The 17227-nt window shown below is 41.2% G+C and overlaps 2 protein-coding genes across 2 annotated transcripts in view; both read left to right on the top strand.

Moving 5' to 3' along the window:
• Positions 1–3423: 3423 nt before the first annotated feature.
• Positions 3424–8402, top strand: LOC134875736 (uncharacterized). The gene is made up of 10 exons (XM_063900352.1): positions 3424–3603; positions 3909–4236; positions 4324–4469; positions 4636–4930; positions 5288–5439; positions 5522–5804; positions 5970–6109; positions 6489–6720; positions 7403–7581; positions 7664–8402. The coding sequence occupies exons 1-10, from the start codon at positions 3570–3572 to the stop codon at positions 7723–7725; spliced, it is 1851 nt and encodes a 616-aa protein (XP_063756422.1). The 5' UTR covers positions 3424–3569; the 3' UTR covers positions 7726–8402.
• Positions 8403–10920: 2518 nt separating this feature from the next.
• Positions 10921–17227, top strand: part of arhgef40 (Rho guanine nucleotide exchange factor (GEF) 40) — a 33124-nt gene continuing 26817 nt past the window's right edge. The window contains exon 1 of the mRNA XM_063900339.1: positions 10921–11129. Coding sequence (XP_063756409.1) covers positions 11127–11129 — 3 coding nt within the window. The 5' untranslated portion in view covers positions 10921–11126. The remainder of the gene's footprint in view (positions 11130–17227) is intronic.

Raw genomic sequence — 17227 nt, 5'->3', positions numbered from 1 at the left:
CTGAAATAATTTCGGCCTTATAATTATTATGACGATTTTTCATTAGGCTATTTTTGGTGGTGCCCCCTCGACACTTGGTGCCCTACGCACAGCGCGTAATGCGCGTTATGGGAGCGGCGGCACTGCTCCTAGAGATAACAGGGGGGAGAGCTTTAAGATTGTAATCAAGGAAAGTGCACACACACCCAATAGTTAAGATCTATATGAAATCATTCACAGCCGTTGACATCTCTCCAGCTTATGTTAAGATTGTGTATACTGTAACACTTTTACAAGCAAACTCAAGGAGATGTATAATATCTTTCAACTGCTTTAGTAACAGTTTGGACCGAAAAAGCAAAGAAACGCTTTGCATGAACTAACTTATTCTTTGCAGCGACTGGCTGCGACAACATAGCTTTTGTCTACCTTTTATACACCTGTACCGACACATTCTGAGATATACAGCATGCTTTTAGACACAGTGAACTAGTTTACTTGTTAGCTGGCTGTTGTTAACAATGTAATGAGAACCAGCTTTTCTGATTCGTAATGGGACAAATTAAAACATTGGCATAAAAAATGAATTCAGTGAGTTCACGCGGTTTTCATTTCCTCTACCTCTTGCTTCTGTTTTCTTTTATTATGCCCTGAAGAGTAATTCCTCCTCATCTTCAAGCCACGCTGAAATTACGAAGCATTTGACAGTGCGCTCGTAGCATGGGGCCCCATTTAGGGGGGATCCCGACGTGTCATTGCAGTGGCAAGACATTTAAGGGGGTTTCATGTTGTCGCTGCTGTGTACCAAAGTTAACAGCTGTCTTTGGGGGCCCCCTTCCTAAGTAGCAAAGCGACCCTTTTAGGGGGGTTCTGGAGATGTCATTGCAGTGAGTTTTACATAGCCATTTCAATGTTGTCGTTGCTGAGGACCAATGTAGTCAACCTTCTTTGGGGGCCCCCTTCCAGCACGGGGCCCTAGGTAATTGCCTAGTTTGCATACCCCATTGCAACGCCCCTGACTTCAAGTAAAAATATTTATCACATACACATTTGCTTTTGATTTTTAATAGTTGTGCCATATTGTTGTTATTATACAAGTAAAAAAGTTAAAATGTGCAAAATTCGGTTTACATGTAGACTCCACATGAAGAAAAGAGTCATTCCATTTCTTCTTGTGAATGTGACATTTGTCCAGATTAGGTGAATAAAAAAATCAATATATGTATCATATCCATCAAGGTCTATCCTCTGGCCTGTCTTGAATGGTGCGTCTCAAAACAAGTGTTTTAAGTACACATACAATCTTTTGAAATGCACAGTATGGTGTCTATAGACCTACTGCAGCCTAAAAAACAAGATACCAAAAAAAGTACTATATCAAATGTGTGAAGGCTAGCAACATGTATTTATTGGTATTGAAACAACCTTTAACATACCTTTTCAAAACACAAGACAACATATTTTGTGATTATGTGGCATCATTTAGTCTCATTTTAAAATTGTCCAACTTGATTTCCTAAAATAGTTGTGTGATGAACAAACACTGTAGGCTGATCACTCAAGCTGGTAGACAAACTACTTTTTCCTTTTTGATTATTTTGCACGCTGAATATACAGTGGGGCAAAAAAGTATTTAGTCAGCCACCAATTGTGCAAGGTCTCCCATTTAAAAAGATGAGAGAGGCCTGTAATTGTTATCATAGTTATACCTCAACTATGAGAGACAGAATGAGAAAACAAAATCCAGGAAATCACATTGTAGGATTTTTAATGAATTAATTGGTAAATTCCTCGGTAAAATAAGTATTTGGTCACCTACAAACAAGCAAGATTTCTGGCTCCCACAGACCTGTAACTTCTTCTTTAAGAGGCTCCTCTGTCCTCCACTCGTTACCTGTATTAATGGCACCTTTTTGAACTCGTTATCAGTATAAAAGACACCTGTCCACAACCTCAAACAGTCATACTCCAAACTCCACTATGGCCAAGACCAAAGAGCTGTCAAAGGAGACCAGAGACAAAATTGTAGACCTGCACCAGGCTGGGAAAACTGAATCTGCAATAGGTAAGCAGCTTGGTGTGAAGAAATCAACTGTGGGAGCAATTATTAGAAAATGGAAGACATACAAGACCACTGCTAATCTCCCTCGATCTGGGGCTCCACGCAAGATCTCACCCCGTGGGGTCAAAATGATCACAAGAACGCTGAGCAAAAATCCCAGAACCACAAGGGGGGACCTAGTGAATGACCTGCAGAGAGCTGGGACCAAAGTAACAGAGGCTACCATCAGTAACACACTACGCCGCCAGGGACTTAAATCCTGCAGTTCCAGACGTGTCCCCCTGCTTAAGCCAGTACATGTCCAGGCCCGTCTGAAGTTTGCTAGAGGGCATTTGGATGATCCAGAAGAGGATTGGGAGAATGTCATATGGTCAGATGAAACCAAAATAGAACTTTTTGGTAAAAACTCAACTCGTCGTGTTTGGAGGAGAAAGAATGCAGAGTTGCATCCAAAGAACACCATACCTACTGTGAAGCATGGGGGTGGAAACATCATGCTTTGGGGCTGTTTTTCTGCAAAGGGACCAGGACGACTGATCCGTGGAAAGGAAAGAATGAATGGAGCCATGTATCGTGCGATTTGGAGTGAAAACCTCCTTCCATCAGCAAGGGCACTGAAGATGAAGCGCGGCTGGGTCTTTCAGCATGACAATGATCCCAAACACACCGCCAGGGCAACGAAGGAGTGGCTTCGTAAGAAGCATTTCAAGGTCCTGGAGTGGCCTAGCCAGTCTCCAGATCTCAACCCCATAGAAAATCTTTGGAGGGAGTTGAAAGTCTGTGTTGCCCAGCGACAGCCCCAAAACATCACTGCTTTAGAGGAGATCTGCATGGAGGAATGGGCCAAAATACCAGCAACAGTGTGTGAAAACCTAGTGAAGACTTACAGAAAACGTTTGACCTCTGTCATTGCCAACAAAGGGTATATAACAAAGTATTGAGATGAACTTTTGTTATTGACCAAATACTTATTTTCCACAATCATTTGAAAATAAATTCATTAAAAATCCTACAATGTGATTTCCTGGATATTTTTTCTCATTTTGTCTCTCATAGTTGAGGTATACCTATGATAAAAATTACAGGCCTCTCTCATCTTTTTAAATGGGAGAACTTGCACAATTGGTGGCTGACTAAATACTTTTTTGCCCCACTGTAAATACATGATAAGACAAAACATATCTATACGTAAACCTAAATGTCAATTTTCTTAATAATAAATACTGGTCAAATTGTTGAGAGGAAATAATTACTTTTAAAACATGAAAAACAAATGAATCATCGTTGTTGATGAAAACAAAGAGGCAGTTGTTTGCATCACGCAGATGTGCATTTGGGTGTTTTTTGCTTCATGCAAAGATCACTGCAAATTTACAAGTTCTCTTGTACTAAAACAAATGATCCAGTTCAGTATGTGATTGGTAATGCTCGAAGGAAAACTACAAAGAAAGGAAGTCTATACGCTAGTTGGGGTTTCAGCGTCAACTAGATTTTCATTACGATTATTTTTACCTCGACTCTGGGAGCCATGAATCCGAATCAGTACATCTGGATCCCGATTGGTAAGTCAACGTACCTTAAATTACATCATATCATACTTTTAAAAATGTAATATGGTATTTCATTTCCAATTTTTAGAACAATTTCAGGTTTAAAGGTAGTTCTCAAGGTCAGATGATCTACATGTTATCAATATAGAATTCAGAGATTTAATAGAGCAATAAACAACTATTCAGAATATAAATATATAGTGGGTGCTTTTTTAACAAATGCACATGCTCATATGCAGAAATTATGGTTCTGTGTGTCATTTCTTGGTAGAGAGAAAACCTAGTACACCTCTAACTGTATAGTCTCATCATTGCAGGAATTTCCCTAATGCTGATATCTGGAGCACTGGCAGGTAAACTTCTCAATAATGTGGCACTTAACAAAAAAGCTTCCCAGTCCTCAGAAGGCAGCGACTTTGATTCTGCTAGTGGGGCCGTCGATGGGAACAAAGACCTGAAACCTGAAACGAGATCCTGTACCCTCAGCAAAGAAGAGTCTGATCCTTGGTGGAGGGTCGACTTAGAGAATGTGTACAAAATATCAGCCGTAACGATAACCAACAGGGGTGAAAACGCAAGCAGTCTGGACGGGGCCGAAATCTGGATTGGAAACCCAATGGAGACTGAAAACACCAACAAATTCAGGTGAAACAGCTTGAACTGGTTAATGCATTTGTCATTTTGATTAGAAAAATATTCTGTATCTCACTTTTTTTCCTTCTCCTCGTGAAGGTGTGCAATCATCTCTCACATCCCGGCCGGACGCACATTCTACTTTTCATGCAGCGCTTCAGAGGGACGCTACGTCACTGTTCTTCTCCCAGGAAGCAAGAAGGTTCTGAGTCTCTGTGAAGTTGAGGTGTTCACTGTAAGCCATGGTAAGGATATTTGAAATATAATGTAAATAGTGCATTTTAAAGCTCCTTTTTATCCAGCTCTGGCCACCCTGTCAATAATCACTCACGCCTTCAATTATCACTTGGTGCATCATTGCAATGATACCATTACAAGTCAATCTAACCATCCATATATTTTTGTTTCCAGCTAATCCTGTAGCCAACGTGGCACTGAAAGGAGAAGCCACACAGTCATCAACGCTCTCCTTCGCCACTGCTTCCAAAGCCATCGATGGGAGACGAAACTCATACTACACCAATGGGTTTTGTAGCCACACCGTTGATAACCAGATCGGCCCGTGGTGGAGGGTGGACCTGCGAAGAACATTTATTGTCACATCTGTCAAAGTCACCAACAGGGGAGACTGCTGTGCTGAGAGACTGGATGGAGCAGAGATCCGAATCGGGAACTCACTGGAGAACAACGGAAACAACAACCCCAGGTATTGTAGAGAAATTCAGGACATGCCCTTAAAGTATACTTAAGAGTTATCAGAGCAGTAATAATCCAGTTTTACCACACAGCAACCTATCCTGTCCTGGAGTTATAGCCATTTGTATCACATGTATCAGTCATTTAAAATGATGCAAGCTAGCTTATTTGCTAGATGCTGCAAATAAGAATCAAATAAAACTTACTGAGATCTGCTTCTAGCAAAGGTCTGGCATCTGTTGCCATGTATATGTTCAGCATTAATTGCAAGAACTTCATGAAAAAAAGCATTTCAATTCAAATTAAGGCTTAAAAATGTGGACATGGAACTACTGACTAATATTCCCCCTACTCCCTCCACTGTCAGGTGTACCTCCATCCCCCACATCAGAGCGGGTAAAACCTCCACCTTCCACTGTGATGGAGGCAGCATGGAGGGGCGCTTTGTGAATGTTATTATCCCCGGGAATATGAAGACCCTCACCCTGTGTGAAGTGGAGGTGTACGGTGTCCTGGCAGGTACATCTGTTACTGTCTAGCTTTGATTCATTGAAACACAACAGTCTGATTTTCATTCGGGTCTCTTTTTTTTTCACTTTAGTGGAACCTCTACAAGACGTGGCCTTATTGAAACCAACAAAACAATGTTGCAACCTTTTCAATGAGCCTGCTTCTAATGCTGTCAGTGGACGTAGAGGTGGGAATTATTTTGCTGGATGCTGTAGTAGTATCGACTCTACCAATCCCTGGTGGAGTGTAGACTTGTCCGCTGAGCACAATGTTAGTGCCGTCACCATCACCAGCAGACGAGACAGAATGTCATCCAACATTCAAGGGGCAGAGATCTGGATCGGGAACTCTGAACAAAAAACCTACAACACCAGGTGAGGCGTAATATTAACAACTGCAAAATTAGTGTCGTTTGATTTTGCAGCATAATTCAGCATCTCCATTTACATTTTTAGTGAAATTGTTCCTAAAATATGAGCTTAATGTTTGGACAGGGGTTAGTAACGGTAGTCGTCATTGTTTTTCTCTCACGCCATCAGGTGTGGTGATATCTCGTCGAATTCACCAACGTACACATTGGAGTGTGGCGGCATGCAGGGCCGCTACATCATAGTGAGCAAATCAGGACTTTGGACGTCTTTGACACTTTGCGGAGTGGAGGTCTTTGCTACTCTGACAGGTACGGTCCTTGAGCTGTAAATGGAAGTCAAACAAGAAACAGAACTAGCTAAAAAAAAAAAGTGTTAATACATTTTAATAGCTATTGATCGCTTCTAAAGCAAGCTGTGACAAATGCCAAGTTATCTTTGTGGCAACAACGTTAGCTGACAACCAAATTAAAAGATTTGTATTCTTTCACTCAAAGGTTATTACATCAGATAATAGATGTGGATTGTTGACTTGTTGTCATCAAGGCCAAGCACTGACTCTGTGGCTTTCAATGTTTACTCCTTTTCCATTTTGAAACCAAAACTCCTCCGACTAGTTTAGATCGAGTCATGCCTTCATCCAACAGGGATTGGGCCAACTCAAAACCTAACCACATTCTTTCTCTGCAGTGCCAGAAGTTGTCCCTCCTCCTCCACCTCCCACTGTGAGCATGATGCTGGGCGGCAGGGAAGTGACGGTGGTGGGAGAAAGGCTCTGCTGGTCTGACGCTCTGTTCTACTGCAGACGCCACCACTGGGATCTGCTTAGCATCCGCAGCCAGGAGGAGCAGAGCGAGGTGGAGGCGCTGCTCGGCCGCAGTTCTTTCCCCCTCACAGATTACGTGTGGCTGGGGTTGCGCAGGTACTCCAAGGGTGCTCGGTGTATCACTTAAAAACAACCAATCACAACATAATAGTGTCAATTATCTGGTTGGAGTTCTTATTTGTACATAATGGCCTCTTTAAGAATCCTCTTTCACAGTTTTTCAAAGGTTTTAAGGTCCAAGCACCTGGAATAGGGGCCCCTCCCTGCTCTTTTGTCTTAACGATTTCAATTTTGCAAATGTACATACTCAAAACACACAGGTCCTGAAGCCAAATATTTGCTTTGCTAATGTTCTGAAACAAGACATGCATGGATGCTTTGGAAACAGCTCTCGCTGATGCCACACCCCCGCGGACCAACCAAATGTAGCATTAGAGCTGAAACTAGCAGTCAATTCATTGATTTGACAGCAACTCATTTGGCAATGAATTGTTTTAACTGTTTGATAAAGGAAGTGACTGATAACATTTGGAAATGTGAGGATTAACTGCTTTTCTGTGTTTCAATTCTTTTTTAATGGAATAAATGTGGGTTTTTTGACTGTTGTTCGGACAAAGAAGGGTCTTTTCACTTTTCATTTAACATTAACAATCTTAAGAATTAAAAAATAATGGTAGCTGTAAATATAACTACCACTATAAAGCTAAAACTATTTAAACATGTTAAAACATCTCTCTTTTAGTACCGATAGCGTCCTTAAAGTAAATCTTCTTGGCAGATACTTAAGTGACTCGACTTGGTTCTGGATGTCCGGTGATTCCATGAAGTTCACCAAATGGCAGCAAAACACCGACTTTTTCCATAGCCCCAGCCCGTGCGGAGGCGTGGATGGAGGAGGGCTCCACTTGTGGGGGGGCCGGCCTTGTGAGGAGCCCCTCAACTTCATCTGCCAATCAGGTAGGGGGAGGGAACACCTCACATCCTGCAGCATGTGTTGTACATCACATCAGTAACTTCACCTGCTCTTTCTGTCCTTCAGGTGCTGAGCTGGGAGCCAAGAGAGTGTACTTCTACAGCACCAGCACAGACACAAGCCTTTAGTCAGGGACAACTATATTGGAAGCTGTATTTTGAAGATAGAAAGAGTGATTTTAAACTTTCTGCACGTGTGCATAAATAGATTAGCCAAGACAGGGGTGTGGACTCAAACTCGTCAGACTAGAGTCATGAATTTTGTGAATCGATTAAGGACTTGTAAATGTACTTGGACGTCAGCCTTTGGACCTGACAACCCTTGATACCTTCTGAAATTTAAAAAGTCAATAAAAAAGAGTCCCACAAATATCTGAGTCCACTTATGTACATTTTATCCCCTGCAAATTAACACTTCTTTCACATGTTCCTCTTTTAAATCAATCAGACTGCATCCAATTCAAAAATAAAACCATGAAGAGGTTGCGCTGCTTTTCCTTGGCTGGAAAAATATTCTGTCAAAGTGTTTAAAATCTATACTGTGGTCAGCAAAAAACAAATTGCACAAAGAAATTGACGGAGGGGGCAATATGCCGTGTTTAGGAATCGAAACTTTAGATAATCTTGTCTTGTGACTTGGTCCCGCCTCGTGTCTTAACCACCTGATGCATTCTTTCAATGCTCTTCATCTCTGTGTGAAAGTCACTGTCCTGTAATCTCATTAAACTAGTTATTGCAATTACGCTGTTGTGCGTCGTGTGTGGTCTAAATTCAACGATTTTGCATTTTCTGATTTAAAATAAAGAAGTCCCTTGCCTGAATATGAACTTTTTATATCGTTTCAGAATGTGGGAAAGAACTTGGAGATGTGAAATGCAGGAAGATAAAATATATGTTAAATACAAGCAGCAATGTTCATCACATCTGCATTAAAACACTTGGAAATTGAGGCTGTCATTCTCTCATTTACGTTGATGAGCAAGTCTTTGCACATAGTGTAAATAAAGGACTTGTTGAATTTAGTAAACGTCATTTTGAACGGTACAACAATGACTACGTGAACAAATGTCAATCTACTGCTTCGATTATATATACAAGCCACTTTTCCATGTGTGGTTTACTCCTGCCAGTTAAACCTGTGATTAACCAATGCATTTTAAAAGGCGTAATTAAGCCGACAGCCGACAGGGAGATACTCCTACAAGTCATATATGCCTTGAATTAGGTGTGGCAGTCTCGTGTGGGTGTGAGGAAGTTTTAATTACATGTGAAACCCCATCAGTATTTAAGGACTGTATTGTATAAACTTAGCAGGAGATGGACAAACACACCCAGATAGAAACTAGTTGGTTCTTCTTGTCCATCTTGCCAGGTATGTACAGGATGTACTGAGGCATTACTTTTTTCTAGCACTGAAACAAAAGATAAAATGAGAAACATTCAGGAGTGCCACGTGATGAAATGGTATTGAAAACAAACATGCCCCTTAAAAATCCTTCAATGTTTTGAATGAAACAATGAGGAAAAAAAGAGGACTCCTCATAGGCCTTCTGAGGAAAAGCACACGGTTTAAATTGAGCTGCTTTGATGTCATGTTCTGGAATCAAGTCAAAATATCCACAATGACAAAAACCTACTGTGCATCACCTGTCCGCAGCAAACTGCTTTCCTTCTCTACTCTTTCATTACTGCATTATCACACAATACACACAGGGAGGCACTGTTGAGCTTTCCAAGAGGATGCTCTATCCCTTCACTCATTACAGCAGTCAAACCATAGAGGGTTACATTTAGCAATGGTACCAGTTTGTCACGATTATGGGGCGAAGAGCAATAAAACCCCTAATAAAAACTGAGCTATGGGCCACTCAAGCCTTGAATGTGACTTCATGTGATAATATATAGAAGGAAAAAGTATGTTTCCATATCCCTGATGTAAATGATCTCCCCTACAGGTCTAACTGCAATGCATTACCACATGGATAACATAGGTAACAGTGTAAGGTACATGTTAAATGCTGTACGTTGCAAATGGAAAACAAGCCAGTAATTAATATTCTCTATTTTTGGGACTATTTGGGATTAACCCGAGATGACATTTTAATTCATGATCCCATCAAGCTAGCCTAAAGCTGCATTCACACCATATGCGGGTGCGGTTGTGCGGAGAAAACTGCCAGTAATGTTTCAGTGCTATGGATACCTCGTCTGCTAGCTTGCGCCGCTACATACAGCTGTTATCCGATCGCTTGTGTGTCTAAAGGTCAGCGATTACTGGGTCAAAGTTTGCATAATTTGACCTTTGATTGCAGCGATCGGCTGCAATTTCAAGCGGAAGCGCTTCGGCCTAGATGGACGACATCGCTCCCGCCATAGAAACCCCACGGCAACGTCAATGCAGAGCTGTTTTAGCACATATCCCGTTGCTTAAGAATAAATTAAAAAATCACAATTTGTCATGGCCTACGATTCCTTTGACATTCCAAAGAACAAATTTGTACTTTTCAATTGTTTTAGTTAAAAAAAAAAAGAGAAAATAATTTGAAAACTCTTCACTAAGGAAACACGCTATTGAGTTGCATTCTGGGAAATGTAGTATCTGGAGTTTTTAAAAAGCTATACCCATACTAGGGACTACAAGTCATGATATCTTGACCTCTGCCGCATCAATTTCAACCAATCCTTTAAGAATGTGTCTCCTGCGTGTTTATCAGCATTATGGAGATGAAATACTATATCCCTAGAGAGGCCCTTTAACCCTTGTCTAACATCAGATGGGTGGCAAAATGTCAATGACCCAGCAAAAGGAATGTAGGGCGTCCTTTGAAAACATTTTACAACCTTCACTACTGGAGTTCAATCCATCGCGCTAAAAATAAGCCATTGTTAAAACGGTGTAAAAACGTGTTTGTTCTGGTGTGAAATGTTAACGCTTCTCTGCTTTTATGACACGTTTTGGAGCCTGTATGTAGTTCTATTTAAAGAAACAAACCTATTTTTGCAGCTGTGTGAGTCATTTCAGGGATTGGTCAAATGAAGCTTGATTACGAAAAGCCTTAATTATTATCTGCCCATAAAAATAAACGATTCCGACAATAAAACATAAGAGGTTTATTTTTTGCAAGCATGGGTGGGGTAACAGCTTTTCATTGTCTATTCATTTAAAGTAACTCTGGGGGGATAAATGGAAAGTTTGAGTGCAGAGAGGGACTGTAGCTCTCTTGTTAGGTGAAAGCTGGAGGGGAGGGAGGGAGGGAGGGATGGGGGAGGTGGGTGTGCGTGGGACTGCCGGGCAGACGGAGAGGGGAGGGGAAACAAATTCAGCTCGGACATTCCCAGGCTGGGAAACATAGCGGAGAGTGAGAGGGGAAGAGAGGAGGACTGGTTTTACGCAAATCCTACAAAAAAGAAGGACAAAAAGAAGGAGTTAATGGAGGCTGTTTGAAAACAACAAGGAAAAAAGAGAATGCAGAGAGGAAGCAAATGCAGGGAAGGAGCTGAGGACTATGTAGGAATTCCTGACTGAAGTCATGGTAGGTCTCCCTTTCTTAAACCATAAGGAAAACTTTCTCTGGAAAATGCTGAAAGTGATATATTTTGTGTAAAAATGGAAGATACTAACTCAGTAATTCTATCCTCAGCTCTATTTTCACTTCTCAAGTCAAATAACAACAAGCTGTTATTGTTTTTCATCCATGGCAACAAGAGTTCTTTAAGTTTGGGCTTCTTAAATGTACGTAAGATGTACTTTTGTTTGGGGGGGGGGGGGATTTGTATGATATATGTGAAGCCGATTTCTCCACGATTTCCAAAACAGGCTGGATTTTGCTTTAATTATTTTCATAATGGCCTGTGTTTGATTTAAGAAGAAGCTCCAGTCAGCAGTTATAGCCCCCAAACAAAGTTGTCAAATCCCAACGGCAGTAAATTATATTGACATGATTGAAGCAGTGTGACGTTGGTGATTTCTGTGGTAGACTTGCAGATGGAATCAAGGGCTCTCTGTTGCGTCTCTTGGGATTTTGTTTACCATCCACACCCACTCATGGTGTGATCGGTGACATACAGAGGCAGGGAGACAGACGGATGATTCAAGAAGACACATGCACGCATATGAGAATATAAATTGAATTAGGGAAGAAAGATTTGGATCATATTCCCGCTTCTGTGTGTCGGGCAGGGTGGAGCACTTTTGGCAAGGGTAAAAGCAGAGAGAAAGGGAGAGCTGGAGTGGGAACGAGAGGAATAAAGGAGGAGGGTAGGGTTACTTTTTTTATTTTAGGAGACTTGGACGGCAGTATTGGTGGTTTCGGTGATGCCGCATTTTCCACATTGGACCAAGGAGGAAAAGGGGGGAGCGAGAGAGTAGAGAAAAAAGAGAAAGGGGGAACAAGGGATGGCATGAACTTCAGGGGGAAGGAAGAACATGTGCAGTACAGTTCATCTTCCTCTTCAACCGTTGGGAACGTTTGGTGTGGTAAAACCGTACCAGATGTGGACACAGGAACACATATACTGTAACCACAGCAACGTTTTTCTATCACAGCAGGCTTCAAAAGGTGGATTTAACACCTTTACGAACCCCTTTAAACATCATGTGTCCAAAAGTAAAAACGCTTGACACCTGAGGAATGTGTGCGTGCATGATTGATTTAGGACCAACATGCATGCTAACACACTGCACAAAGGTGTTAGAATGCATCATACAGGAAAGTGACACACACACACACACACACACACACACATCAACCCTGTGCCAAGAATATGTGGCAGAGGGTATTTCCATTCCCTCTGTCTGGTGAGCTCTGATTTTGAAACTAACGGGATGTACCAGTCCTTTTAGTCGGGCCACGGAGCCAAAAAGATGGACGTTTTGCCAACAGTTCAGTGTGTTTGTTTTAACCATGCTCGGAGTACCAGGCGGTTGGAGATAACGGCAGAACAATCAGGACGGGGTCGGCGATGTTGTCAATCACTGGAATCTTTCTTAAACTGAGCTTCCTGTGATTGTCAAGCGTCTCTGACATAAACAGAGCCAACAGAGCAGCGATGGATATGTTTCAACGCAGCAATCGCTCATTATGGCTGTTTCAATGGCATCTTTATTGGGCAGCCATGCAGATACTTTGTTTGTTTTAAAATTGTCTTTTTATCAAGATCTTACTATGCTCCAATATCCAGCTATTACAGCGGTTACAATACCAATGGATCAGGTGACTCTGCTGAGTAACATGAGTCAAACCCAGAAAATAAAAGCATGTTGGCGCCTTTTACCTTTTGAGTTTTGGTTCACACTCCCATCATCTTTGTTTTTGGGAAGTAGAAAGCCTCCAATATCAACTTTTTTAAGGTGAGAAAGTTAAATTATGAGCCAAATAGTCAATTTTTTACATGCAAAGCACATATTAAGTACCTGCAATGAAGGAAAAACAAACAAAGGAGTGCTAACTTCTCAGTTTTACCTTAATAAATCGTTATTTAAAAAAAAAAGGCTTAACTGTTGTCTTAGAACCTTGTTTACCAAGTTTAGAAAGGATAGTCCAAGCTAGAAAAACAACAACAACAAAGTTTTACTCTTCCACTAGCTTCTGTATCTTGCTACATGTGTTGTTTTGATGTGACAGCTAAGCTAGCAAGCTAACACTCTGCTTGGCCTAGCAAAGCCTAAGCTAGGTGACCTCGGGAATGTCGCACACTGGGAAGACCAGTAACGCCAATAAATGTGACAAAATCACACGCTCGTTTGTCACAGACGATAAACTGACAATGAATGGAGGCCAAATGTGTGAAATCTGCTGTCAAACTCGCCTTCTCTCAATCCAGCAACAGACTGAAGCACTTAAGTAGTCTCAAACAATCTGTAAAGAAGATGTTTGACTCACTGCAGGTCAGATTGGATTAGACAGGCAGATTTAGGAAAGGAAATCACACTCGGGCCTCTTGTTTTTCATCCCCACTTCCCTTTGTCTGCTTCCCCCCCCCCATTTTTCTGTTCCCTCTTTCTCTGTCGACATATCTCTCTTTTTCGCTCCTAATCATGTCATCCCCTCCGAGCTCCTTTCTGCTCTAACTCTCTTCCTCTGTCTTTTTTTTTACTGTTTGGGTCTACATCTGGTTTCCATCATGGTCGCTGCTCTTGTTTCCCATCGATCTCTCCCACCGGTCAGGCCGCCTCCTCGTTTCTTTTTCTCTTTTCTTTTTCTGTCTGATCCCTCGATAGGTCTGTCTGGCTCTGTCTTTTTTACAATCTGTTTTATTAATTCACTGACACTTCAATAAGCTGAAGTGACAAGAAGGACAGTCCAAGGACTACATGTGTACTCCAAAGTGACTTGATTCATTCCACCTTGTCTCTTCAATTTTACCCCTTTTGGTTCTGTACTTTGGTCTGACATCTCTTTCTTTTTCTGGGATTTCCCTCTGTGAATCTCTATAGAAGACCACTTCTGCTTTTTCCATTACAGTCTGCGAACACGAGAGAAAGACAGGAAGTCTGACGCAAGTATGACATACCCTGTGTCTGTACTGTGCGTCCAAATTTGACACAAACAGGAGGATACACATTCATTCACACCCTACCGATTGTCCTCACCGACACGTGCCTTACGAACACTCAGACACTTTTCCGGCTACTTTTTTTCCTCTGCAATGTTTGGCTTAGCTTTGAATAAGGTTTGAGATGTACTACTTTTGCATTCGGGCTAAGAAGACAGAAGGCAATGCATGGTTTATTTGGTAAAAGCCAACAATTTGACTCCAAACTGTACACTTTCTCTCAGAATGACATGCAATTGTACACATCTATCAACCTATTTCACACACAAGAGTACATCTGAGGTGAAAGATATTCTTAGCATGACTTGATGCTAAGAATAGTCATGTTCCTTGATAAGCATCTAACTCAGATCTGTTCTTCATCATCTTGCTGGTTTGGTGTCATTGGGCGATAATGTGCGTACAAGCTAGTTCCCAAAAAGACATTGGAAAAATGTTCTCTAGAAATTTGCAGTGTATGAAAATAAGGCCTTTATTACAGATTCCTTGGAACTCATTTAATTTATACTCACAGATGTGTTGACATAAACACCTGAGTGCATTAGTGTTCAGTATCCAATTAAAGTATAACTGAATTACACCTATTGTACCTTTAAGAAAAAGGCACCAGATATTTATGTGAGAGGCCGCTTCTGACTTCAGAGTCGAAAAGGAAATCTAATTTACAAATTTAATCAGGGCTGCTTTGTTTCATGTGCACGTATGGGGCCTGTGATCGAAAGCAAGATGGACTAACTGCATTAGATCTACCGGTACTGTTAGATACAAGACATTTTTTTTGGTTTGGTGGAAAGCAGCATGGCTCTCCCTCTCCCTCCATTAGACATCATTTCCTCGCGTAATTGAGTGATTGTGCTTCCAGAATGAAATTCCATTCTTTGGATTTTACCAATGGAATATCCTGTTGAACGGTTGTGTGTACAGGCATGCAAACACAGTGAGTGCCGAGGAAGTAAAATGTGAGGGTTAGGGGTGGGCTTGTGGCATTAATTGTACATCGCACATCCAAACTAAATATTGCTGCAGGCGAGCTACCTTGTCACTAAGTGAGCTGCATTCGGTTCAGCTACTTGAACGTCTTAATATGGGCTCAAACATTAATCATATGACGCTAAAAGGAAATGAAGTGGTTTTAGGCCTATTTGTACCAACATTTTAATAAATGAAGGTTGTGTTTTCTGGCACAAGCCACATATTTGATCCTGAGGGGTGTTATTGAGCCAATTGGGCTACATTTGCAGAGTTGTTCTCATTTATCGTATGTGCAAAAAAACCAGAATTGAAAGTAAAGAGGCATTGCACACAACCATATTGGCATTTATGGTCTGTATAATGATACTTAAAGAGCGTTGCCTTTAGGAAAACCAAAAAAGACATTAACGAATGTCCACCATGGTGTTTTTGCTTTAATATAGTGTTGTGTTAAATGAACTCAAGTCATGTAGGATGCTTTAAAAAGGGCTTTAGTCTAAGAGGAAGTTCCTGCAGGCCTGCCATGCAATCCCCTGAACCCCCTGCTGTGCTTTTACAAGACTCAATATGTTCTGTCAGTGAGCCAGAAGGCTGTTTAAACCTCTTTTACAACCTCAGCACCTATTACAACCTGCCCTCTGACAGACAGTTGTTTACCATAGTCTACTCATTGAGATACTTCCTGTCTAGGTATCTCAAAATAACCCTTTCTAAAATAATGCAAAATGTGTTTTCTGTTACAGTAGTTTGAAAGAACAGAGTGTGCATTTTGAATAGGACCTGAAGGAAATGCTTCGTGTCGTTCGAGTCACAAATATCTTTCCATTCGTTGCTTAAATCTAACTTGTGATGTGTTTTGTTTTAATGTAGTGAATCTTAAAAAGGTTAATCGCTCGGAAACTCGAATGACAAGCCAAGCATCTGGGAAGGTTTTAAATTGCGTTAAGATGAATAGGAACCATTGCTTTGATCCTTTAGGTGCATTTTATTTCTGGCTTCGGAAAGAAAGTTTTGTTTACTTAAAACGCCAACGAACAAACATGGACTTAGAGCTGCTCAGCTTCTGGAAAACTAAGCTGCAACATTTATGTATGTTTCCTCCGCTTCGGTCCAAAATTCTCTGTTACTAAGGAAAAATAAAGCTGTGTGAGTTTGAGCCCGGTTGTGCCACCCTGCTGTTGGTCCCATATGAGCTGAAGTCACAGTTGAAAAATGTGCTTTGCAGCCAAGAGTGGATGGAAACAGAACCTAACATCTCTGGTGAGTGACCCTGAGCAACCTTACCTCAGCAGGTCTGCAAAAAAAGCTAAACGTGAACGTTGATTCACAATGTAATGACACCATCTCAGTCAGATTGGTTGTTTATAGGTCTTGATTTCAGTATGGAATCTGCCACTTTGTACGACTTCACTAGATTTACGACACAAGAGGAAACATGTCAACCATTGGGCAACCAAAACAGGAAAAGGAAAGTGCTTTTTTTAGCTTGGGAACATCAGCAGCAATCCCCATTACCAAAAAGTACCAATGAAAGTTATTTCCCGTTACTCTCCCCAGTAGCATAAATGCGGAAGTACCAAAGTAACGGTGGAAAAACAGCATGTTTTGTGCCTTATTGCTCACATTCGTCCAATGAAAGAAGCTAGCACAAGTTCTAAAAGTCCTTAAAAGTAGTAATAAGTAGTTTGTCACTTATCCTATAGGCTTTGAGGGTCCAATCCAGTAGCCTTTGCAGCAGTGGTGCCAACAATAATACCACTTGGACACCAGGGAGGGAAAAGTTGACTTTTGTCCACTTTTCTTCTTGCTCTGTTCATAAATCCCACAGTGACTTCTTTGCTTTTACCCTCTTGTTACCCTCTCTATCTCCTTTTCTCGTCCAAACTTCCAAACACAATAGCAAATAAGTCCTGACATTTGTTTCAACCTTGGATAGAATATCTGAATATTCATTTATATTGTCGGGGCATTTCAGGCAAAGTAGGAAAACTACAGTCTTTTCTTGTTTGTAATACTCATTCTATCCTCCTCTGTGGCTAACCCCAAGCCCTCTGTGTACACAAATCAAACCCAGAGAAAATAATTTTCGGTACGGTTGAACTTA

The sequence above is a fragment of the Eleginops maclovinus genome, chromosome 14, assembly GCF_036324505.1.
Source record: "Eleginops maclovinus isolate JMC-PN-2008 ecotype Puerto Natales chromosome 14, JC_Emac_rtc_rv5, whole genome shotgun sequence".
Classification (NCBI taxonomy): domain Eukaryota; kingdom Metazoa; phylum Chordata; class Actinopteri; order Perciformes; family Eleginopidae; genus Eleginops; species Eleginops maclovinus.
The sequence above is the reverse complement of the archived record's forward strand: the minus strand, read 5'-3'. Positions and strand labels throughout refer to the sequence as shown.

Coding starts and splice junctions, on each gene's coding strand:
- LOC134875736 (XM_063900352.1), top strand. CDS start 3,570: ATGAATCCGAATCAGTACATCTGGATCCCGATTG. Junction 6,721..7,402: donor GTGTGGCTGGGGTTGCGCAG/GTACTCCAAGGG, acceptor TCTTCTTGGCAG/ATACTTAAGTGACTCGACTT. Junction 7,582..7,663: donor CAACTTCATCTGCCAATCAG/GTAGGGGGAGGG, acceptor TCTGTCCTTCAG/GTGCTGAGCTGGGAGCCAAG.